The following is a 25,867-nucleotide window of genomic DNA, read 5'->3' on the forward strand; positions in this document are numbered from 1 at the left end:
CAGTATACAGTAGAAGCATTTTTGCTAATGGAAGCATATTGCATAAATGCTTCTATTTAAAACTGAAATGCACCCATGCACAATTCAAATTTGACCCTTCTGGGGCGGAGTTTGGCCGCAGCTAAGATGGCTGCATAAATCCAGAGCTCCGGAATAGCAGGCACTTTCAAAGTATATAATTTTAAGCAGCAGTGTCTCTAAACACCTATATTGTTGAGGAGGTGATTGCTCGACTACCCAGGGTCAAATTGCAGCTGCAGTTTGGCTATCCACTCTTGTGGAACAATGAGGAGCGGAACGAAAGGAGGCCCGACATCACAAACACACCCGGTGAGCACGTCGCAACCCCACAAGGTATGATCCCTGCGGCATCTGCATAAATAACTGCCGTGCTCACTAGTTAACAGGCCGTCTTAATCGTAAGTCCTGCACCTCACATACCTTATGCCACGGGTCACTTTTATGGCGATATAGGAAAGGACACATAACGGCACCGCTCAGGCACACGCAGCAATGTTTTTCCTTACTATATGAATAAAGAGCGGGCTGCCAAATATTGCATAGTGGAGTCTGACTTACAGGACTTAACCTCATCTTCCCTCCCAGAGAGATTTAACTTGCAGGGATCCCTATGCCACTTCAGATAATTTCATTTCATAGGAGTGCTGAAAAGGGACTGTGTTAAAAGAAAATAAAGGGGAAGGAGAGCAGAGTGAGGAAAGAGGACATTTTTCTTTCTTGTCTTTTTATTAATATAGCTCGCTCTGACACAGTGTTAAAACCTGACCCTCCCCTTGTAACTTACTATTTACCCTGTTCTGAATACTGAATTGTGACACATAAATAAGGTCATTATGGCTGCAAAGAAAAATACCAAGCTCAATAAGCAGCTGAAAACAATAGGGAGAGAACATACAATGAGCTCTTTTTTTTCTACACCAGACAATAAGAGGCAATCTCTATCAAAATCAATAAGAGAGCCTTCGTCACCTGGTTCCCCTGTGGATGATGAAAACTCCCAAGATCAAGATATCTCTACACAAATACCCCTCTCTTTGCTCTCTTCTCTGCCGTCCAAACAAGATATAGCTGACATCGTGAGGACATGTATGAGAGAAGAAATGGCAGAAATTAAACAAGACATTCACACTCTGGGCTTTAGGGTCGAGGCCATAGAAGATCAATCAGATATTATTAAGGAGAAGATTGCTGTTATACAAGACCAAGTGTCCTCTCAGGCATCTATTATTGAAGACCTCAATGACAAGCTCGAGAACAGAGGTCGGCGGAAGAACCTCCGCATTAGAGGCATTCCCGAATCAGTCCTCCCTAAAGATTTTTATACCTACTTTGGATCTCTGTTTGCTCACTTGAAGGGATCACAGCTGGCGATAGACATACAATGGGTCAGGGCCCACAGGGCATTGAGACCAAAGCCTCCTGATACTGCACCCCCCAGGGACGTTATAATGAAAGTTAAAAATTACTTGGAAAAGGAAGAAACTCTCACCTTATCACGAAAACATCAACCAGTGAGGTTCAGGGGTACAGTGTTACAATTCTACACTGACTTGGCTCCTAGATGGGAATTGGCACCTTTGACGAAGCTACTGCGTGACAAAAAATCCTGTACAGGTGGGAATTCCCTTTCCACCTATATGTGCTACGTGATACCAGAAGATTGGTGTGCAGGAAAATATCAGATGTTCCAGAATTTTGCAGAGGCCTAAATCTTGATCCTCCGGATTTCCCACCGTCTGATACCCAACCACACCCTTCCAGGAGACAGGAGAAAAGGCAACAACCTGAAAAGTGGTCACCAGCACCAACAAGATCTATCAAAAAATCCACTAATTCAGGAGCTCCACCTGAAAAAAGGAAGGCAATTAATTCCACTGCAGTTGCAGGAACTTGAAAATCTGAGAAATAACCCTGGAGATTTGAGTCAACCTTCCTGATGATGAAGAGTAACAATCCCGTAAAGTATAGTTTTGACTTTAATAGTTTATATGTTTGAGACTCAAAAGTTTACACTGCAATGTTACTACTCTCTCTCACCCACAGAGGCAGGTAACGGTGAAAGTTTGAATGTTAAGGGGTTTAGTATTTTACCTAGTACAAAATAATTGGGTATCTACATTACATTTAGGTATGGAAAGTTATGGAGGAAGGTGAGAGGGGAAAAAAAAAAAAAAAAAAAGAGTATGGGGAGAGAGAGTCCCTAGTTTTATATGATTAAGCAATAAGATACACTGCAAATTGTTCTAATCTAGCCTGATGCCCTTTCGAATCTGGATCAATATGGTCCAATGGCTTCTCTCCGGAGATAGGAGAGGCGCTGATTCATTGTTTTTGTTTGAGATATGTGTGTTGTATTTTTGTTTTTATTTTTGTTTGAATTTTTATGTGAATTTCCTACGAAGTTTGTATAAATTACAAATTGAACATCATAACAGAAGAATAATATTGTTCAGAGCTTGATGTTATATGAGACACTTTTCAGTGATATCAATTAATCTAATTGCCAATGACTGCCCCAAATAGAACACTTAAATTTATTACACAAAACGTTAGGGGTTTAAACTCTCCAATTAAAAGATCTGTAGCCATGTCAGATTTTTATAAAAGAAAAGGTGATATCCTATTTCTGCAAGAGACGCACTTTAAACGTTCACATGAACCACGTTATATGAGCTCACAGTACAATAGGCATTTCCATAGTTCTGGCATTTCAAAGAAATGCCGAGTGAGCATTCTGATGCACAAATCTATCCCCTTTCATCATATTCAAACACATAATGACACTGAAGGCCGTTTAGGGGCTTTTGGACTGCTATATGGTAGGCCAGTAACTTTAATTAATGTCTATGCGCCCAATACCCTTCAACTACCCTTTTACAAAAAGACATTTAGACGTATACTGGACATAGCTAAAGGGCTAGTTTTTATTGGGGGGGACCTTAACATACCCATACATCCAGAGGTGGACAGCTCCAACCCGAACCCCAGCACATCTAGGCGTACACTTAAACATTTATGGAAACTGATGCGCGATTATAATCTGTATGACACTTGGAGATTATACAGCCCAGACAAGAGGGAATACACCCTTTTCTCCTCTCCAAATAGGACATATAGCCATCTTGACTATCTGCTCACTAACCAGATAGGGTTGGAACACATTAAGAAAGCAGGGATCATGCACACAGTGTGGTCGGATCACTCATCAGTATTCTAGAAAAGCCCTTCATGACTTGCTATTACAGGAACATGCAGCCACCACTTCGAAATTTAAGCAACGCTTTTTCTATGAAGGCAATAGGGCAGGCAAACTACTAGCGAGGGCTCTTAAAATTAAGAAATTTAAATCTTTTGTACATGAAATAAAAACAGCTAAAAACAAAAGGGTCCACTCTACTAAAGACATTCTCACACAATTCGAGCAGTACTATACACAACTATATAATCTCTCTGATACCATAGATAGGCCCAGGGAGGTCCCAGTCCTACAAAACTATTTGAGGGAAATCCCGCTTCCTATGTTAGACGAAGATCAAGCAGCAGACCTGGAAGCCCCGTTCACCCCGGAAGAGGTGAAGGCGGCGATTTATGATCTCAATGCAGGGAAAAGCCCCGGCCCAGATGGCTTCTCCGTCTTATACTATAAAACTCTTGCCCCATTGCTAATCCCCCACCTATTAGAGATGTTTAACAAAGTTAATGTCCACAGCCCATTTCCTCCAAACATGCTAGAAGCCCACATAACAGTAGTTCCAAAGCCAGGGAAGCCCTCAGATGAACCTCAAAGTTATAGACCAATTTCCCTTTTAAATGTGGACATAAAATTATATGCAAAGATTCTAGCCCAACGACTAAATAAAATTCTCCCGAAACTTATACACACAAATCAAGTAGGCTTTATCCCCCATAGAGAGGCGAGAGACAATACCATTAAAATTTTGAATCTGATGGAATATGCACAAACACATAACATCCCAGCTGTTTTTTTGGCCATGGATGCAGAAAAGGCCTTTGATCTGCTAAACTGGTCCTTCCTAAAAAGTACATTGATAAGATTTGGCATGAGTGAAAGCTTTATAAACAAAATATTTACACTTTATAACGCCCCCACAGCTAAAATTAAATTAAATTACTCCCTTTCCAATAAGATCTGGATCAATAACGGAACCAGGCAGGGCTGTCCGCTGTCGCCCATTTTATTTGTACTGACAATTGAAACTCTTGTAGCAGCGATTAGAAACAACCCGAATATAAAAGGTATTACAGTACAAGACACCCAATACAAACAGGCATTATATGCCGATGACCTCATTATCACTTACATCCCCATTACACTCCATAGCAGCATTAAGAGCCGAGTTGGATATATATAGTAAATTCTCTGGGTTCAAAATCAACCCCACGAAATCAGAAATGTTAGGAATACACACCCCTGAAATAGACATGCAAGAAATAGTACAGGAATATCACTATTGCATACAAAACTCATCTATAAAATACTTAGGGGTTCAGATATCACATAATCAGCAGCTTTTGTTCCAACAAAATTTCCAACATCTCCTGGGAGAATTCCAACAAGAATTACATAGTTGGGAAAATAAAAGTTTATCCTGGATGGGAAGGATGGAGGCACTTAAAATGACTAGTTTACCAAAAATTCTTTATAAATTTCAAACATTCCCCATCCCAGTCCCACAATCATACCTGAATACCCTGCAAGCCATGTTTAATTCATATATTTGGCAAAATAAAAGGCCACGAATAGCCAAAAAGATTATGTATCATAATAGGAAAAATGGCGGATTAAGCGTTCCTAACCTAACTTATTACAGACAAGCAGCTATTCTTACCCGAGTTATAGACTGGTGTAAACATGGGGAACATAAGGAATGGGTCAGGTTGGAGCAACAGTTAGCTAACAGCCCTAACCTAGGTGGGATTTGCTGGACCACTAAGATACATAGAGATATTAACAAAGCACCTCCCCGTATTGTGACAGAGACATTAAAAATATGGGACAATATCACTAATAAGAATACGGGTATCTCCACAAATCCCTCTCCACTTACACCGATACTCAATAACCCTGAGATTCCTATAGGACGTCAACCTACGAAGGAGTGCTCATTCACCATTAACTCACTTATCCCTATTTACACACTTGTACGCGAAGGCAAGTTAAAGTCAGAGGAGGAAGTGCTGGAATTGACTCCCCTTTTAGCAAATGATTGGTACATTAGACAACAACTGTCACATTTTATATTTAGCAACCCTCAGAAACCCAAATTACTTAGACCCCCCCCCACCAATGTTTGAGAGCACCTGTCACAATTCCCTACTAGAGGAGGTCTATCACTGTTATACCACTTATTAATAACTAGGGTTGCACCGATACCATTTTTTTAAGACCGAGTACAAGTACCGATACTTGTTTTCAAATACTCGCCGATACCAATTACCGATACTTTTTTTTTATGTCATGTGACAGTTTACCAAGCACAATACAGACTAACTATTTAAGATTCCTTCTTTATAATTATGAAGGACTGTAGCTCAAAAGACATTCTGAAATAATAAAACAGGATTTGTCACAAAGTTCACAGAACATGTTTAGAAATAAAAATATTACAATAAAATATATTAACAACGACAATAAATAACAAATATAAAATTGCAACCAACCAAAAGTGCCATACAGTAAAAAATAGAACAGAATACGGTTTAATCATGGTGAACAACACTATGGGCTAGATTACATTTGACTGGTAAGCTACTGCATGGGGCAGAAAGATATTTTTGGGCCATTTTAGCCAGAGCTGGAAATCTCAGTTTATTAACTGCCCAGTACTTCAGGGGTTTGTCTAAACAATGTAAAGTAATCTCTCCTTCAATAATAATACAAATAAAAGCAATTTGTATTGGCAGAACAGTAGTAAACAATTTTTAGTTTAGTCTCCACTCCAGCTTTAAATGAAATGGGAACATGCAGTTTGAAAAAAACACCACAAGATAGCATATGGGTAGTAAGTGGAGGTATCGGTTTAAGTATCGGTGCATTTGCACGAGTACAAGTACTCATGCAAGTACTTGGTATCGGTACCGATACTAGTATCGGTATCGGTGCAACCCTATTAATAACCTACCACTCTAGATCACTACCAGCCTATTGTAAGGCATGGGAAACTGAATTACAGAGAGAAGTCTCACCTAGTGAATGGGAAAAAATCTTTATAAATATGGGAAGGACTTCTCCTTCGATATCTATTACTGAAATGAATGTGAAATTATTGTATAGATGGTATCTAACCCCACTTAGGCTCTCAAAAATATATGCTAACGTAGAGAATGTATGCTGGAGAGGCTGTGGTGAAGTGGGATCTGTGTCCCACATATGGTGGAAATGTCCGTATATCCGAAAATTTTGGATGGACATTGATAAAGAAATAGAAAAGTGTATATCCTATAAGATAGGGATGGATCCATTGTTTTTTCTGTTTAATTTCCCCCCTAAACTGAAATGTAAACTGAGATTGAAATTAGTAAATGTTATGATAAATGGGGCTAAACAACTGATACCACGATTGTGGAAGAAACAGCAGGTCCCTACAGTATCTGAATGGAAAGAACATATTACACATCTACTGTCTCTAGAGAGGTACCACTATGGTCAATCACAACAACTAGACTTTTATGGTAATATGAGATTCCTTTGGGAGGACTACTTGGCATCCCACTGAACAAGTGTTTTATGTTTTCAATGAAAAAGATGAATTGTAATAGAATTATGATGTCCAGCTTGTACTCACTGTTTTATACTATGTTTTTCCTTTGAGATTGTTCTGTATTTACTATACTATCAACAATAAAGGAAATTTGAAAAAAAAAAAATTAAAAAAAAAAAAATAAATAGCTCAATTGGTAATTAGAACAAAATAGTGTACTAAAAAGGTTTTATGTATGAAGGAATAAATAACTGTGTGAACGAAACAAGCAAAAAAAAAACAAAAAAAAAAAAACAAATAACAAATTTGACTCTTCTATCTCTTTAATGAGACAGGGGGTACAAGTGTCTGGTTACCTGTATACCTACTTTACCAAGCCTAAATTTCTGGTGTGACATGCAATAGGGACATACTTTCTGTCAAGTGTCTATTGCATATTATCATTGTCTGTATGCTTCTGTCACCCATGTATTATAAGAAACATTTGTGTTTGTGTTTTGTTTTTTCCTAGCATTCATCAGGAAATTAAATGTTTGTTCACTAGCCTATAGCTGGTCTGTTTATTTGGGAATGGGTGGCCCTTTTATTATGTAGGTCACTATCATCAGTATCAAGAAGCTAATGATCACTGTGTGGGTCAGGGAATGGGTTAATCACTGCTCTGTAAATATTTTATAAGGGAAAGGGTTAATTACTTTTCTGTGGGTTTGCCTTAAAGGGATAGTCTAGTATAAATTAAACTTTCATTATTCAGATAGGACTTGTAATATTAATAAACTTTCCAATTTATTTTTATCATCAAATTTACTTTTTTCTCTTGGTATTGTTAGTTTAAACTAAACATAGGTAGGCTCATATGCTAATTTCTAAGCCTTTGAGGGCTGCCTCTTATCACAGGCTTTTTAAATCTCTTTTCAACACAAAGAGACAGAAAGTACACGCGGGCTATATAGATTACACTGTGTTCAGGCACAGGGGGTTATTTAAGATCTAGCACAAACCAATGCTAAATTTAAGACAATGGATAAGAAGGTTCCTAGATACAAGGTAATCACAGATTTAAAAAGTATATTAATATAACTGAGATAAGGAGCAGTCTGCAGAGGCTTAGATACAAGGTAATCACAGAGGTAAAAAGTATATTAATATAACTGAGATAAGGAGCAGTCTGCAGAGGCTTAGATACAAGGTAATCACAGAGGTAAAAAGTATATTAATATAACTGAGGTAAGGAGCAGTCTGCAGAGGCTTAGATACAAGGTAATCACAGAGGTAAAAAGTATATTAATATAACTGAGATAAGGAGCAGTCTGCAGAGGCTTAGATACAAGGTAATCACAGAGGTAAAAAGTATATTAATATAACTGAGGTAAGGAGCAGTCTGCAGAGGCTTAGATACAAGGTAATCACAGAGGTAAAAAGTATATTAATATAACTGAGATAAGGAGCAGTCTGCAGAGGCTTAGATACAAGGTAATCACAGAGGTATAAAGTATATTAATATAACTGTGTTGGTTGTGCAAAACTGTGGAATGGGTAATAAAGGGATTATCTATCTTTTAAAACAATAACAATTCTATGGTAGACTGTCCCTTTAATAACTGCTCTGCAGGTCAGTTTATCACGGAGGGGTTTAATCACTGCTTGGTGGATCATATATTGTGCAAGTAGTTTATCTATGCTGTGTGACTGTATATTAGGCATGAAATGAATTAGCACACTGTGGACCTGTGTTTCAGGAAAAGGATTAAGCAGAGATCTACATGTCAGTATTGGGGTTAATCACTGTGCACTATGGCGATATTTCTGTAAATTCCTTATTCAGAGGCTACACAGGACTTATATTGAACAAATTCGCATATAAGCTATAATAATATTTAATTCCTGATTTTCCCAGTTTAGCATTTCATTCTCATGATTTTTCCTGGTAATAGATAGTGGAAAAAACATCTCAACCGTTGTCAAAAATGACCCATCTTTACCACAGTTTTGGAACTGCCAAGTTAGACCAATCTCCTAAACAAGTTACTGAAGCTCAAGCAATAGTGCAACAAAAAAATGTTCAAATTTTTTTATTTTTGCTCTATTATATTTATTTTTGTAGGCATCATTGAAATAGTAATTTAGGTACTAATAATAATTACCATTGGTATGTATAATATATGTTTGCTTTTTTTGGGTGGGGGATGGGGGGCGTCAAAATGCACCTTCGCCTGTGTAGCTAAAAATCCTTGCACCGGCCCTGATTATAAACCAGTTTACAGAAATAAATGGTGAAACTGTGTCTCTTTTTCCGCAACACAAGTGATTTATATCTATTCTCATGTTGAACAACTCCACCAGTTAAACAGCAGAGATGACTTTATTAGTGTGCTTGTGGGTAGATGGAGAGGAGCCAACGCGTTTGGCAGCAGAAGGAACCATTTGTTACAAGTCTGAAGATCAGATGTCAAACTGAAACTTACAAAAATGTCCCACACAAGTTGCTATGCCCTAGTGCCCTCCGGCATCACACTCACAGCCAACCCATACATTATGAAAAAAACAACTCTCCTAAAAAGGGAAGTTTATTCTTGGCTAACATGCAGAATGTTCATGTTCTCATTTTAACTCTTTATTATGTAGCTCATACCCATCACTGAGGGAACACTATCAATTTGCCCATATGACGGGGCAATAAGCCAAGACAACCAGGACATTGCTTCTAAGTATAGCATGCTGGGTGCTCCTCATTACTGTACAACAAGGCCAGAGAAAGACTGACAGTTAGATAAACAGATAGAAGATTGATATTAAAAAGATATTGGATAGATACATAGATAAACTAGATAGAGGGCTTTTTTGTGTGGCTACTCACCTGAACTGAGTACCACCACATCTGCTATCTCATTACAGGTAAAGTTACTAAACACAATATATCTATCTTTTCTCTCTTTTTTTTTTTTTTTTATTTAAAAAAAAGCACTAGATGGATAGACAGAGAGATAGATATTAGATAGATATATGGAAAGTCAGACAGACAGAGAAATGGATGGATAGATAGCTATAGATGAGGAGAGGTTAGTCTAACTTGGTCAGTTTTTACTAGAAAATAGGCACATGAGCAGTTATACTGTTACTTATTTGTGTTGTGTATATAGAGCGCTGGCAGGGACCCTGTTTATACAAATAAAATAGTTTGAGACAAAATGCCAGACTTTAAGGCCACAGGAAAAGTGATTAAATGTACAGTAATGAAAAGGGTTTGTTACTGTCTGAGCAATCAGCCTGTGGGACTCATTGCCTGATGAGGAGGTTATGTTATTGTCTGTACATGATCCCCAATGGTTGCTTGAGTTATTAGTGTGTGATATTGAGATTATCAGTTGGTATGAACCATATCAACCTGTTCTTATGTGCACAATGGTAGAGTCAGGAAGCTGTTATATGTATTACTGATTATAAAATAAAACTGGATCTAAGATGGTTCTTCTTGATTCATTTTTTATCTTCTTTATCTTTAACCCTATCCTAAGTTTCTATTTAAAGTGTCCTTCCCAGTTTCCACAAATTTTGTATAAGTTTCTTTTGGGTACAGAATGACAATGTAAATGCAGGTGGCATCTGGTGACAAAGCGTTACGTACTTCATACTCACAGTAGCACTGTCTGCCTCCTCCACTGAATGTAAATTATTCTAATGTTTTTCAGGATCCCAGATCTTTACTTTGCTTCTATGGACAGCTCTGAGCATTGCCATGATTATAATAGGTAAGGAATACTAGAAATGTACAGTGTAAATGTACAGTGTATGGAACATACAACCATTCCTATTAACCTTTTTAACTGCTCCCTATAACTCCTCCTATTGCACCATATAACTGCTCCCTTTAACTCCTCCTATTGCAGCATATAACTGCTCCCTATAACTCCTCCTATTGCACCATATAACTGCTCCCTATAACTCCTCCTATTGTACCATATAACTTCTCCCTATAACTCCTCCTATTGCACCATATAACTGCTCCCTATAACTCCTATTGTACCATATAACTGCTCCCTATAACTCCTCCTATTGCACCATATAACTGCTCCCTATAACTCCTCCTATTGCACCATATAACTGCTCCCTATAACTCCTCCTATTGTACCATATAACTGCTCCCTATAACTCCTCCTATTGTACCATATAACTGCTCCCTATAACTCCTCCTATTGCACCATATAACTGCTCCCTATAACTCCTCCGATTGCACCATATAACTGCTCCCTATAACTCCTCCGATTGCACCATATAACTGCTCCCTATAACTCCTATTGCACCATATAACCTCTCCCTATAACTCCTCCTATTGCACCATATAACCGCTCCCTATAACTCCTCCTATTGCACCATATAACTGCTCCCTATAACTCCTCCTATTGTACCATATAACTGCTCCCTATAACTCCTATTGCACCATATAACCTCTCCCTATAACTCCTCCTATTGCACCATATAACCGCTCCCTATAACTCCTCCTATTGCACCATATAACTGCTCCCTATAACTCCTCCTATTGCACCCTATAACTGCTCCCTATAACTCCTCCTATTGCACCATATAACTGCTCCCTATAACTCCTCCTATTGTACCATATAACTGCTCCCTATAACTCCTCCTATTGCACCATATAACTGCTCCCTATAACTCCTATTGCACCATATAACCGCTCCCTATAACTCCTCCTATTGCACCATATAAATGCTCCCTATAACTCCTCCTATTGCACCATATAACTGCTCCCTATAACTCCTCCTATTGCGCCATATAACTGCTCCCTATAACTCCTCCTATTGCGCCATATAACTGCTCCCTATAACTCCTCCTATTGCGCCATATAACCGCTCCCTATAACTCCTCCTATTGCGCCATATAACCGCTCCCTATAACTCCTCCTATTGCGCCATATGACCGCTCCCTATAACTCTTTCTATTGCACTATATAGCCACTCCCTATAACTCCTCCTGTTGCACAATTTAACTGCTCCCTATAACTCCTTCTATTGGCCCATATAAAACATTTTCTGTAATTGCCCCTTTGACTCATATAATCACTTTATTTCCTTTATACAACTGCACTATTTCCTTGTTTTGTAGGGTCAATGCATGTAGACAATTGTCCAGCTGAGCCGAAGATTCCTATCTATCTAATAGTAGCCGGTAGCTTCCATTTACTGGCATTTGTTCTCATCCCATTGAAGTTGGCGGCTGAAAAAGTTGCGTATAGCATAGAGGGGATACTGGGTCTATTTTCTTTCTGCTGGTTTATAGCAGGTAATCTATCTAACCTCATCGGGTCATCTTGCACATTATCTCTATAACCAGGGCTGCCACTAGGAATTTTGGGGCCCCTGACTTAACCATTAATCAGGCCCCCCCCCTTTGACATGTGCAATTTTTGACCAAGTGACTAAAACGTATATATGCACTTTATTCTTAAGTATCTATTTAAACTTGGAAATGTTGTAAAGGTAGTGACATACAAACACACAGACACACTCATACACTGAAACACACACACACTCACACATAAGGATTCACATATAGACACTCTAGCAGACATGCAAAGAAACACACAATCTCAGACACAGACACCCACACAGACACTCAGCACTTGTTTACATTGACCTGACAAGTAATGGGGTAGACTAAAGTTTTGTAAAAAAAAAGGAGATTTAGAAAAGATGCCAACTAAATGATGACAACAGCATTCAGTGGCTGAAAGGAAGGGCCCTGAACTGCCTAAACAAGAATTTAAAGGTTAAATGATGGATTGGTGACTTCCGGAAAGGTCTCATTAGTCTTAAAGTCTGTAGAAAGATGTGAATAATCAGTAGTAAGGTCAAAATGTCCTAAAAAGGAACAGACAATGGACACACACACAAACTCAAACTTGCACATACACCCAAGGAAACACAGACAGAGACAGCCTCAGAAAACACACAAAGATACAGAGACACTAACAGAAAACACACAAAGACATACACACACACAGAGACAACCACATAAAACACAGAAAGACATACATACACACACCCTCACTGAGACATCCACATAAAACACACTAAGACATACACACAACCTCACAGAGACACCCACAGAAAACACACACCCTCATAGAGACATCCGCAAAAAAAACCCAGACATACATACACACACACACCCTTACAGAGACATCCACAGAAAACACAGACATACACACCCACCATCACAGAGGCATCCAGAGAAAATACACAAAGACAAACATACACACACCCTCACAGAAACACCCATAGAAAAAGCTCAAAGACATACGTACACACCCTCACAGACATCCAAAGAAAATGCACAAAGACATACACACCCACCCTCACATAGAGACCCACAGAAAAAAAATACATACACACTCATAGAGACACAAACCAAAGCACAGAGACATAAACACAGACACCCACAGAAACACTCACAGGAGGAAACATTTATGCACCTTGTATCCCCTAAATCAACATTGTGTGACATGCATGATAAAAAAGAATGCAGAAATTAAGAGATCACTTTTTAAAGAATCATATTTGTAAATGTGCAAACAAAAATAATTCTGTGAAATCAAAATTGTACATGAATGATCTGGGTAGATGGCTAGATGAAGAAAATTACTTTTAAAAGGTTGACTTATGTTTGTTTGTTTTTCCCCCATTTTCCCCAACCAAAAGCACCACTTCAAATATAGTGTACAAATGTTCCCATCTGTCAGCTGTGCTTATGGATTTTGAAAATGCTGTACTCTATATGGTCTCTATATGGTCTTGGTGGAACCATAAGCTGTGGTACTCATACCATTAGATCTGGTTAAATAAAGGATTTAGGCTTGTTGGTATGTATTTCAAAATTAAGTCAGCTGTAGTGTAAACTGAACAGTTTTAAGTTAACCTGTCTCATTTCAAACACTGAGCAATCCTAGTCTAAGAGTATAACATTTTATGCAGATGTAAAAATCTTAGATAAAATGCCTCCTTGCATCTGGAAAGTCCTTGCCAAAAGGTGACATTTCTGCATGGTTTTAAATATATAATTTCTACAGCATTGTCAAATAATTATAAATACACTGCTGCTAAAAAATGTGTTTTTATAGACCCCTGGCCCCACCATATAACTACTACCACACTGAAGTTACAATCCGAAATTGCACAAAGAAATAAAAAACATTTGCTAAATAAGTCCTACCTCCTCTGCAAATGAAAGTAATCTGCCGTCTGACTCAGGCAAACACTGTACAAACAAAGTTCCAAGTCTCACACTGTGCATAGTGGTTTAGTGCACACTCAGAAATCCTCTCAAATGCTAATACTTTACTCCTCGTAATAACATTTCCCATGCTCAATTAGTACTCTGCTGTAGTACCCACTGGTGGCAAAATGTAAAAAAATATTTTTTATTTTTTTTTAGTTCTTGCCTCATGGGGCGCCCCTGACAGGAGTCACCCTTGTCACCCCCTGATGGCGGTCCTGTCTATAACCCATTAAACCAATATAACTTTTAGCGACTGAATTCCAAAGCGATTTACAGTCATATTCTCATATTCTCTCTCACTCTCTCTTTCACTCTTTCATTCTCGCTCCCCTTTTCTCTTTTAGGCAGTGTCTGGGTGTTCAGAATCTACCAGTACCAGCCCCGGGCATGCAATGATATGATGTATACATTTGCCTTTGGAATTTTGATCTTTGAGTACATCTTCATTGCCTTTGTTGTAGCTGCTGTATGCCTTTGTACGCTATGCCTTGGCATCCTGGTAAGAGCATTTTACATTTTTTCTTTTTCTGTTTTTCATAGATTTTTTTTTTTTTTTTGTCTAACACTAAAATCTTTGTCTTCTACTTTTTGTGGAATTCATTTTTATTTATTTCTAATTGAGAAAACCTACTGGTGATCTTGTCCTCTTGCTTTGTTGTTGATGGTCTCTATGGATAACTCCTCTTGTGTCATACTTATGTTGATGTCTTCCGTTTAATGCACAACATTTGGTGTGGTTTTTTTTTTGTTTTTTCTAGTCGTTCAGGTGTACCTTACTTGTGTCATGTTTGGGTGGACTTCTGGTTTTAAACTGAACATCATATTTAAAACTTTACAATATCATTTTGGTTTCAGTATAATGTAAAATGGAACTCTAGTTTTTTTCAAATTATGTCTGGTATAATGCTCAACATTCTACGTAAAACAAATCATTACAATTTTGTACTTAGGAGAATATAAGGTGGAACTCTATTGTGTCATGCTTGGGTGGACTTCTGGTTTAATGCTGAACATCTTATGTAGAAGTAATCCTTATTAGTTTGTACTCAGGAATATTTAAGGTGGAACTCGATTTATGTCATACTTGGGTGGACTTGTAGTTGTATATCACTGGTTATCTTGTATACAACTAACTTATCATTCTTGCAGTTAGGAGTCTTTAAGGTGGAACTCTTCTTGCTTTATACTGGGGTTTAATTTGGTGTTTTAGAGAAGGTTTTATTTTGAGCTTATATTTCTTTTTGAACAGAATAACTTTTGTTGTGGAAGTGGAATTTTGTACAATACTACATTTTTCTATGGATAGTACTGCTTTTAATTTAAGTAGAGATAGTAACCTTTCATGATTTGGATAGACTGTACAGTTTATGGGGAAAACCAGACACTGCGCTTTTATTATCAAATTTACTTCTTCATATTGGTCTCCTTTGATTAAACTTATATCCTTTCCATGAGAGCAAACTGAGGTAGGCTCAGGAACATGCTTGTGTCTTGAGTACTATATGACAGCAAAGTAAGCGACCATGTTTGTGACAATATTATACATAAAGTGCTAAAAACATGGGCACAATCATGAGCATACCTCAGTATGCTCTCTTAGAAATCAGTTATGTTCCAACAAATGGGACCAAGAATATGACGGAAGTTATGTTCTTGAGGTGAACTGGAACGTTTGTTTTTTTTAGATTGTGTGCTCTGAATTCTGAAACTTCTCTATTGACATCTAACTTTACAAGATATGAGAGTAGGAGAGACAGTTCTGTTAAGATATTTATGTTGGGACACTAGTTTTTATAAAGGTTTACTAACTCATAAATAAATATTTCTTGTAGGTATCATCATCAGACCTTGAATCTTCTCCTGTGAATCAGTCACCTGAAGAGCAAAGTGTTCTACCAAAGAACGCCGCCTGAAGAGTCCAAAATACTCTGGGTCCAGTGAAGATTATCCTGAGCTAAAGAGACTTAACTATAAAGGGAGGAAGACTGACACTGGGTTGTTTTGATGTTTATTATCCAAAATATTATTATCCAGTGAGGTTCTGTAATATTTTTTTAGAAACTTTTGCATTGAAGATGATGGAACCTTGATAAAGAGTCAATGTTCTGCCACTGGGTTAATTATGTCTTTGATATGTTAAAAGTTAGTTTGTTGCCTCATTATATACAATATCATATTTGAAGATTTTAAGACACGTACAATCAAGGCTACAACTGTTACATATGCTTCCAATTATGAAGTCTAAGATATTGTTGGGAATTCCTACTGAGATGGATTTGTGGAGTGGGCAAATATGAAATGTCAGAGATGGGGAAGAATAAGATGTGAATAAATTAGCCTATTACTCATCAAAATACAGTAAGGGCTAGTGGGTGAATGACACTATCATTATATAATATAAAGATATGTATAATATAAATACAAATTCACTGGTTTATATATACTGTATATATATTAAAATGATAAATAAGCATACAATGTGATTTACTTATCTGTTGATTTGTCAACAAACTAAAGATGCATTGGACACTACCATAGGACATAATACATTTCCTGTAAACTTATACACACATTATGTAGTTCCGTGTCTTGTAGAGACAAAATTAGGTTTGTTTATTTATTAGGTTAAAGAGCCAGTCTCTTTTTCTCTTTTTCTCTTTTTCTCTTTTTCTCTTTTTCTCTTTTTCTCTCTCTCAAGATCAACAGCACATTACACTAATGGTATAAATGTTCTCTGTGTGTGTTGTGATTACGCTAGCGAAGTGATAACAAGTGCATTTGGCAAAGCTGCTCTAGAGGAATTTGACAGTATTTTATTTAACTCTTCAATGTCCATTCTATTGATTAGCATGATGGAAGACCTTGCGTAAAGGGTAAGAGGTGAAAAAGTGCCAAAAGAAAAAAAGATGCAGCCGCACTACCAAAGGCTCCAAATTACACCTAATCTAAGCCCCATAATAAAATAGCCCCCCAAAATAATAAAATTCCCTACCCTATACTAAATTACAAAAGTAATCAGCTCTTTTACCAGCCCTTAAAAGGGCTTTTTGCGGGGCATTGCCCCAAAGTAATCAGCTCTTTTACCTGTAACAAAAAAATACAAGACCCCCCCCAACATTAAAACCCACACACCCCTACTCTAAAACCCACCCGATTCCCCCCCCCTTTAAAAAAACCTAACAGTAACCCCCTGAAGATCACCCTACCTTGAGCCGGGTTCACCCAGCCGGACAGGGCAGAAGAGGTCCTCCATCCAGCAGGTCTTCATCCAAGCGGGGCAGAAGAGGTCCTCCATCCGGCAGAAGTCTTCATCCTCCTCGGCCGACGGACTAACGTCGAATGAAGGTTCCTTTAAATGACGTCATCCAAGATGGCGTCCCTCGAATTCCGATTTGCTGATAGGATTCTATCAGCCAATCAGAATTAAGGTAGGAAAAATACGATTGGTTGATTTAATCAGCCAATCGGATTGAAGTTCAATCTGATTGGATCTGCCAATAGAATGCAAGGTCGTTGTTAGTCCGTCGGCCGAGGAGGTCTTGAAGATGGAGCCGCGGATGGATGAAGACTTCTGCCGGATGGAGGACCTCTTCTGCTCCGCTTGGATGAAGACTTCTGCCAGATGGAGGACCACATTGCCCGGATTGAATGAAGAATTCGGCCCGGCTGGGTGAACACGGCTCAAGGTAGGGTGATCTTCAGGGGGTTAGTGTTAGGTTTATAAAGGGAGGATTGGGTAGGTTTTAGAGTAGGGTTGTGTGGGTGGTGGGTTTTAATGTTGGGGGGGTCTTGTATTTTTTTTTACAGGTAAAAGAGCTGATTACTTTGGGGCAATGCCCCACAAAAAGCGCTTTTAAGGGCTGGTAAATGAGCTGATTACTTTTGTAATTTAGTATAGGGTAGGGAATTTTATTATTTTGGGGGGCTTTTTTATTTTATTAGGGGGCTTAATTTAGTGTTTGTTTGTTTCTGTACTATAGTTTAGTTTATTTAATTGTATTTTAGTTTAGATAATTGTAGTTACTTTATTTAATTAATTTATTGATAGTGTAGTGTTAGGTGTATTTGTAACTTAGGTTAGGATTTATTTTACAGGTAATTTTATAATTATTTTAACTAGGTAGCTATTAAATAGTTATTTACTATTTAATAGCTATTGTACCTAGTTAAAATAAATAAAAAGTTGCCTGTAAAATAAATATAAATCCTAAAATAACTACAATGTAACTGTTAGTTATATTGTAGCTATCTTATGGTTTATTTTATAGGTAAGTATTTAGGAATAATTTATTTAATTATAGTAATTTTATTTAGATTTCTTTAAATTATATTTAACTTAGGGGGGTGTTAGGGTTAGATTTAGGTTTAGAGGTTAATAACTTTATTATAGTAGCGGCGACGTTGGGGGCGGCAGATTAGGGGTTAACAAATTTTAGGTAGGTGGCGGCGATGTTAGGGACGGCAGATTAGAGGTTAATACAATTTATTATAGTGTTTGCGAGGCGGGAGTGGGGCGGTTTAGGGGTTAATACATTTATTATAGTGGTGGCGATGTCCGGTCGGCAGATTAGGGGTTAATATGTGTAGGTAGGTGGCGGCGACGTTGGGGGCGGAAGATTAGGGGTTAATAAATATAATAAAGGTGTCGGCGATGTTAGGGGCAGCAGATTAGGGGTTCATAAGTATAATGTAGGTGGCGGCGGTGACCGGAGCGGCAGATTAGGGGTTAATAGTATAATGCAGGTGGCGACGATGTTGGGGGCGGCAGATTAGAGGTTAATAAGTGTAAGGTTAGGGGTGTTTAGACTCTGGGTTCATGTTAGGGTGTTAGGTGTAGACTTAGAAAGTGTTTCCCCATAGGAAACAATGGGGCTGCATTAGAAGCTGAACACTGCTTTTTTGCAGGTGTTAGTTTTTTTTTTAGCCAGCTCAGCCCCATTGTTTCCTATGGGGAAATTGAGCACGAGCACGTTTTGCCAGCTTACCGCCACCGTAAGCAACGCTGGTATTACAGGTAGAAGTGGAGCTAAATTATGCTCAATGCTCACTTTTCTGAGGCTAACGCTGCCATTCAGAAAACTTGTAATGCCATCGTTGTTTAAAGTAAGCGCTGGAAAAAAAAGGAGCGTTAGCCCCGCAAGTTTTTACTGACAAAACTTGTAATCTAGGTGTTAGTATCCCTTGTTGAAGAAGCAGCAATGCAAATGGATGGGGCAAAAACATGAGGCATATATATGCAGCCACCAACCAACAACTCCTGAACCTACCTAGGTATGCTTTTCACTCAACGATACCAAGAGAATGAAACAAATTGACACTAGAAGGAAACTGGAAAGTTGTTTGAAAAATTGTATGTTCTATCTGAATCAAGAAAGGAAAAAATATGGGTTCACGCCCCTTAAAGGGCCATAATACCCAAATGTTTAAACACTTGAAAGTGATGCAGTATAGCTGTAAAAAGCTGACTAGAAAATATCTCCTGAACATCTCTATGTAAAAAAGAAAGATATTTTACCTCAAAAGTTCCTCAGTAGCCACCTTCCATTGTAAAGGATTTCTAAGCAGCATTTTAGTGTGTCTGTCCTGGGACAGCTGAAAGGATGAGCATCGTGCACTCTCATATTATTTCCCTATTCAGCTTACTATGAAATCTCATGAGAGTTAAGTCAAATCTCACGAGATCACAGTAAAAGAGTTCATGACCTCAGCACTGCTGATTGGCTGCTGTTGTGATGTCACGAATAGTTCGCCGGTGAATAGTTCCCGGCGAACATAGCATGTTCGCGTTCGCCGTGGTGGGCGAACATATTCGAAGTTCGATCCGCCCCCTATTCGTCATCATTGAGTAATACTTTGACCCTGTACCTCAGTCAGCAGGCACATTCCAGCCAATCATAGTAACATAGTAGATAAGGTTGAAAAAAGACTGAAGTCCATCGAGTTCAACCTATACAAATCTAAAATACTTACAAAAAGCTCCAGTTAAGCTTAAATAACCCCATTAAAATGTGACCCATTTAATACTAGCAATCATATCCATGAATTTTGTTTATATACAGAAATTTATCCAGACTATTTTTAAATGTATCTATGGTATTGGCATTCACTACCTCCTTTGGTAATGAGTTCCACAATTTTATTGCTCTTACAGTGAAAAAACGTTTCCGTTGCAGGAGATTAAATCTCCTTTCCTCCAACCTTAAATTATGACCTCTTGTCAGAACCAATTTTCTTGGAATAAAAAGAGCTTCTGCCATCTCTGTATATGGGCCTTGAATATATTTATATAAAGTAATCATGTCACCTCTCAAGCGCCTTTTTTCTAAAGAGAACAGACCCAGTTTGGCTAGCCTCTCCTCATAGGTTAATTTCTCCAATCCCCTTATTAGCTTTGTGGCCCTTCTCTGAACTTTTTCTAGTTCTGCAATATCTTTTTTAGCAATCGGTCCCCAGAACTGCACTCCAAACTCAAGGTGAGGTCTTACCAGGGCTTTATATAATGACAGAATTATGCTTTCCTCCCTTGAATCAATGCCTCTTTTAATACATGCTAGTATCTTATTAGCCTTTGAAGCCGCTGCCCTGCATTGTGCACTCATCTTTAGCTTGTTATCTATTACTACTCCCAAATCCCTTTTCTCCTGTGTTTGGCTAAGTCTTGTCCCATTTAAAAAATACATAGCCTGCTTATTTTTACTTCCAAAATGTAGAACCTTAAATTTTTCCGTATTAAATCTCATTTTCCATTCACTTGCCCATAGTTCTAATTTTAGCAAATCCCTTTGCAAAGAGAGTTCATCCTGCTCTGACCTAATGACCTTACTTAACTTAGTATCATCTGCAAAAATAGAGATGTCGCTATTTAATCCTTGCTCCAAGTCATTTATAAAAATATTAAAAAGAACAGGGCCCAGTACTGATCCCTGGGGGACGCCACTGATTACCTTTGTCCAATCTGAGTATGATCCATTTACTGCTACTCGTTGCTCCCTATCTTTTATCCAGTTATTTATCCATGAGCTAACATTTTCAGCTATTCCCAGTCCCTTAATTTTGTGCATTAATCTCTCATGTGGCACTGTATCAAATGCCTTTGCAAAATCTAAGTATATCTCATCAACTGATTCCCCTTTATCTATATTTTTACTTACTTCCTCGTAGAATCTAATTAGATTAGTTTGACATGATCTATTTCTCCTAAAGCCATGCTGATTAGAACTCATAATCTTGTTTACACGAATATGCTCATCAATATAATCCCTTATAATCCCTTCAAATATCTTCCCCACTATTGATGTCAGACTAACTGGTCTATAGCTTCCTGGATCATCCCTGCTTCCCTTTTTGAAGAGTGGCACCACATCAGCTTTACGCCAATCCTGGGGTACCATGCCTGAGGATAATGAGTCTTGAAAAATTAAGAGTAAAGGTTTGTCTATAACAGTGCTAAGTTCCCTTAACACCCTTGGGTGTATTCCATCTGGGCCTGGAGTTTTATTTACCTTAATATTTTTTAGTTTTTTCCTGATATCCTCTAAACAAAACCCAGTTAGTGGTATGGACTGGCATGTTCTATTCTGTTCCAAAGTATCATTCAATGGTTCCTCTCTTGTGTATACTGAAGAAAAAAACTGGTTTAGTACCTCAGCCTTTTCCCTGTCATTATTTATCATGCTACCCTCCACACATTTTAATGTACCTATATTATCCTTCTTAGATTTTTTGCTATTTATGTACTTAAAGAACCTTTTAGGGTTAGACTTAGAATCCTTGGCAATTAATTTTTCATTTTCAATTTTGGCTAATTTGATTGCTTTTTTGCATGCTTTGTTACATTCCTTATAAATATTGTATGCTGAGTCTGTACTATTTTCTTTTAATAATTTAAATGCCCTACGTTTTTTCCTAATTTCTTTTAACACATTTATATTTAGCCATAACAGCAGACCCTCCCACCTCCTGGACAGCATCCATTTTAGATTCATTCTGAAGCTGCATTCTTAGGGAGAGGAGGGACAGTGCAGCTGCTGCTGATTAATAGGGAAATCTATAGCTACGCTAGTGTATTCAGTGACCACTACAGTCCTGAAGGACTAATCTGATCTCTGCTGTAAGGACAGCACCCCAAAAAGCCCTTTTTAGGGCTAGAACATCAGTCTGTTTTTTTTTTCCTGTGTAATCTAATTGCAGTTGCCTACCTGCCAAGCCACTTGCCCAGTGCCACCACTCATATCTGGTGTAACAGTAGTGTAAACTTAAATAAAAAAAAATTTTTGACTGTGAAACATCCGTCTGCTTGTGTAATCTAATTGCAGTTGCCTGCCTGCCAGCGTGTGTGCCAGGCTCACTTGCCCAGTGCCACCACTCATATCTGGTGTAACAGTAGTGTAAATTAAAAAAAAAAAAAAACTTTTTTGACTGTGAAACATCAGTCTGCTAGTGTAATCTAATTGCAGTTGCCTGCCTGCCTGCCTGCCAGCGTGTGTGCCAGGCTGACATTTTATACTGTGCCCACTTGCCCAGTGCCACCACTCATATCTGGTGTAACAGTAGTGTAAATTTAAAAAAAAAAACTTTTTTGACTGTGAAACATCAGTCTGCTTGTGTAATCTAATTGCAGTTGCCTGCCTGCCAGCGTGTGTGCCAGGCCCACTTGCCCAGTGCCACCACTCATATCTGGTGTAACAGTAGTGTACATTTAAAAAAAAAAACTTTTTTGACTGTGAAACATCAGTCTGCTAGTGTAATCTAATTGCAGTTGCCTGCCTGCCAGCGTGTGTGCCAGGCTCACAGCGTATACTGTGCCCACTTGCCCAGTGCCACCACTCATATCTGGTGTAACAGTAGTGTAAATTTTAAATAAAAAAACTTTTTTGACTGTGAAACATCAGTGTGCTTGTGTAATCTAATTGCAGTTGCCTGCCTGCCAGCGTGTGTGCCAGGCTCACATCGCATACTGTGCCCACTTGCCCAGTGCCACCACTCATATCTTGTTTAATAGTAGTGTAAGTGTACATTTAAAAAAAAAAAACTTTTTGGACTGTGAAACATCAGTCTGCTTTTTTGTGTCAGGCTCACAGCGTATACTGTGCCCACTTGCCCAGTGCCACCACTCATATCTTGTTTAATAGTAGTGTAAGTGTACATTTAAAACAATAAAACTTTTTGGACTGTGAAACATCAGTCTGCTTTTTTGTGTCAGGCTCACAGCGTATACTGTGCCCACTTGCCCAGTGCCACCACTTATATCTTGTCATACCTGATGTTTTAAATCACGTTATTCCAAACTATTTAGGAATGTTAGGTGATGTATGCCCTTTTTGGCTTAAAACCAGACTCTGCATCAACTATGTAATTTTCCATGGGAGTTTTGCCACGGATCCCCCTCCGGCATGCCACAGTCCTGGTGTTAGTCCCCTTGAAACAACTTTTCCATCACTATTGTGGCCAGAAAGAGTCCCTGTGGGTTTTAAAATTCACCTGCCCATTGAAGTCAATGGAGGTTCGCCCGTTCACGAACTTTTGGGGAAGTTCGCGTTTGCTGTTCGCGAACCCAAATTTTTAGGTTTGCGACATCACTACTGTTCATTTCTTCATTTTTTTTTTTTTTTTTACCTGCAGCTGGGCAACAGCTGAGTATAACTTTTTACACAGAACTTACTCTGCTGAGCTGAGGAGATTGTGAGGTAAAATATCTTCCTTTTTTACATAGAGATGCTCAGGGGATATTTTCCTGTCAGCTTTTTACAGTTATACTGCATCAGTTTCAAGTGATTTAGCATATGAGTATTATGTCCCTTTAAGTATTAAAAGAAATATGACAATAATATATATATCCTGATTGCCAAAAAAAAATGTAACATCATTAAAGTTAAAGGGACATAAAACAAGTTGGGATAGAGACAAAATATAATATGTGGGCCAGCTCGTAAGCTTACATTCCTACTTTTTCAAATAAAGATACCAAGAGAACAAAGAAAAAATGATAATAGGAATAAATTAGAAAGTTCTCAGGGGTGGGCAAGAGGTAGATTGCAGTCTACCAGTGGACCGCAAGTGAATTTTGAGGTGACCAACTGGAAGATTTCAAAAGTCTGCATAATAAGAAAAACATTTCTCACACATCTAGATTCTGAGTGAAGAGCCTCACCACCGTAGATATATGAGAAATGTTTCTCTTATGCAGACTTTTGAAATCGGCTATGAGTCTATGACGGCGGTATGTGTACTTCAGCATGCGCACCGTGGCTGTAACTGAACTTGCTGGTCACAGCTATGGTTACTGCCTGTCCCAAACTCTGTTTTTCTCTGATATTAGAGAAGAGAGGAGCGCAGACTCAAATGCAGAGTAATAACAGTTTTAATATAACACACACGACAAATGGCCACTCACAAGATAAAAGTTAAAAATCAGCATATGTGCAACATTAACACAAAAGACTTATCGTCTCAGGTCAGCCTCCTTCTGTATTCCAAAGATGTCAAAATTGGCGTGTCCCTCCAGTGTTTTCCAAACACAGCTCAGTTGTCAGATTGTGTCCGTTGAAAAATGTCTCCAAACAAAGTTCATGCATATGCATCAGACATGGACCACAATGGAAATGGTGATAGTACCTGTGATTCAACACTGGAATGTGGGGCAAAGAGGATAACAGGCAAGATGAGGTATGCGGCTATATAGTAACGTTCCTCTGCTCTTATACCTCCAGACTCGTAGCTGCAGACTTAGAGCTGGGGCGGCTTCACAGGAACGAATGGCTCAGGGGTGGGCGGGTCTCTACGCGTTTCGTCACGTCTCGGCGTGACTTTCTCAAGAGTGATAGGTGTTAAGGGAGAGAGGCTCTATAAAGGGGAGTGTAAATACACACACCCACGTGTATGACCAATAGCAAGGGGTAAATGACGGCAGAGTTGGATATCTAAAAAAAGGAACATGCAAGTAAAATAACAATACTTTCTTTAAGATATCACAGTACTAAATACGATATACATATACATATTAATTAATAAAATGATATAATATAGAGACAAGAATATATAAACATAAATTAATAAAAAAATATGCTAAAATACATAGACCAATATTCAAGTATTGAAATGCTATATATATGGGAAGAATTTGTAAACATGTATGTATTGAATATAAATATATACATCTTATAAAATACTCATAATAGTAACACTTGAATTGAAATTAAAAACAGTAAAATTGATGTATGTTATAAAACTATTTTATAAAAAAGCCTGCAAGTCAATTTCTATATTTAACCCATTGGGCTCCATACAATTGAGATTTTTAATCCAAAAGGTTTCTTGTTTCCTCAGTTTTAAAAGCCTATTTGTGTCCCATACATTAGGTTTGACCCACTCTATAACTTTGACGGTAAGATCCAGGGGATTTTGATTGTGGTGGGTTTTAAAGTGACGGGACACACTATGATTTTCGAAGCCATTTAAAATATTATTTACATGTTCTCTAATTCTATATTTGATTTTCCTCTTCGTGCGCCCTATATAGATATAGCCACATTTGCAGACTAATTGATAGACCACATATGTGGTGTGACATGTATATCTATCTTTACATGTATACTGTTTGCTATTATTATAGTTAAAAAAATGAGTACTGTCTTGATCTATTAAGGGACATAAAACACAATCCTTCTTTTTACACGGATGTAAACCATTTTTGCCCCCACACCATTCATTCAGAGAAACAGGTTGTTTTTTATTATCTCTTAATTTTGTGGGAGCAATATAATTTTTAATATCTTTGCTCTTCTTAAAAATCACCTGCGGTTTGTCTTCCAAAATTTGATTAAGGATGGGATCTA

General features: G+C 38.1%; 1 protein-coding gene across 2 annotated transcripts in view; it reads left to right on the plus strand.

Annotated features, from left to right (window-relative positions):
- The window catches only part of LOC128665800 (transmembrane protein 272), a 142,103-nt gene extending 125,592 nt beyond the window's left edge, over positions 1-16,511 (plus strand). For both annotated transcript variants that reach the window (XM_053720007.1, XM_053720006.1), the window contains exons 3-6: positions 10,433-10,492; positions 11,862-12,038; positions 14,378-14,532; positions 15,866-16,511. In XM_053720007.1, coding sequence (XP_053575982.1) covers positions 10,433-10,492; positions 11,862-12,038; positions 14,378-14,532; positions 15,866-15,946 — 473 coding nt within the window. In that variant the 3' untranslated portion in view covers positions 15,947-16,511. The remainder of the gene's footprint in view (positions 1-10,432; positions 10,493-11,861; positions 12,039-14,377; positions 14,533-15,865) is intronic.
- Positions 16,512-25,867: the final 9,356 nt, after the last annotated feature.

Source organism: Bombina bombina, chromosome 7 (assembly GCF_027579735.1).
Source record: "Bombina bombina isolate aBomBom1 chromosome 7, aBomBom1.pri, whole genome shotgun sequence".
NCBI classification, from domain to species: domain Eukaryota; kingdom Metazoa; phylum Chordata; class Amphibia; order Anura; family Bombinatoridae; genus Bombina; species Bombina bombina.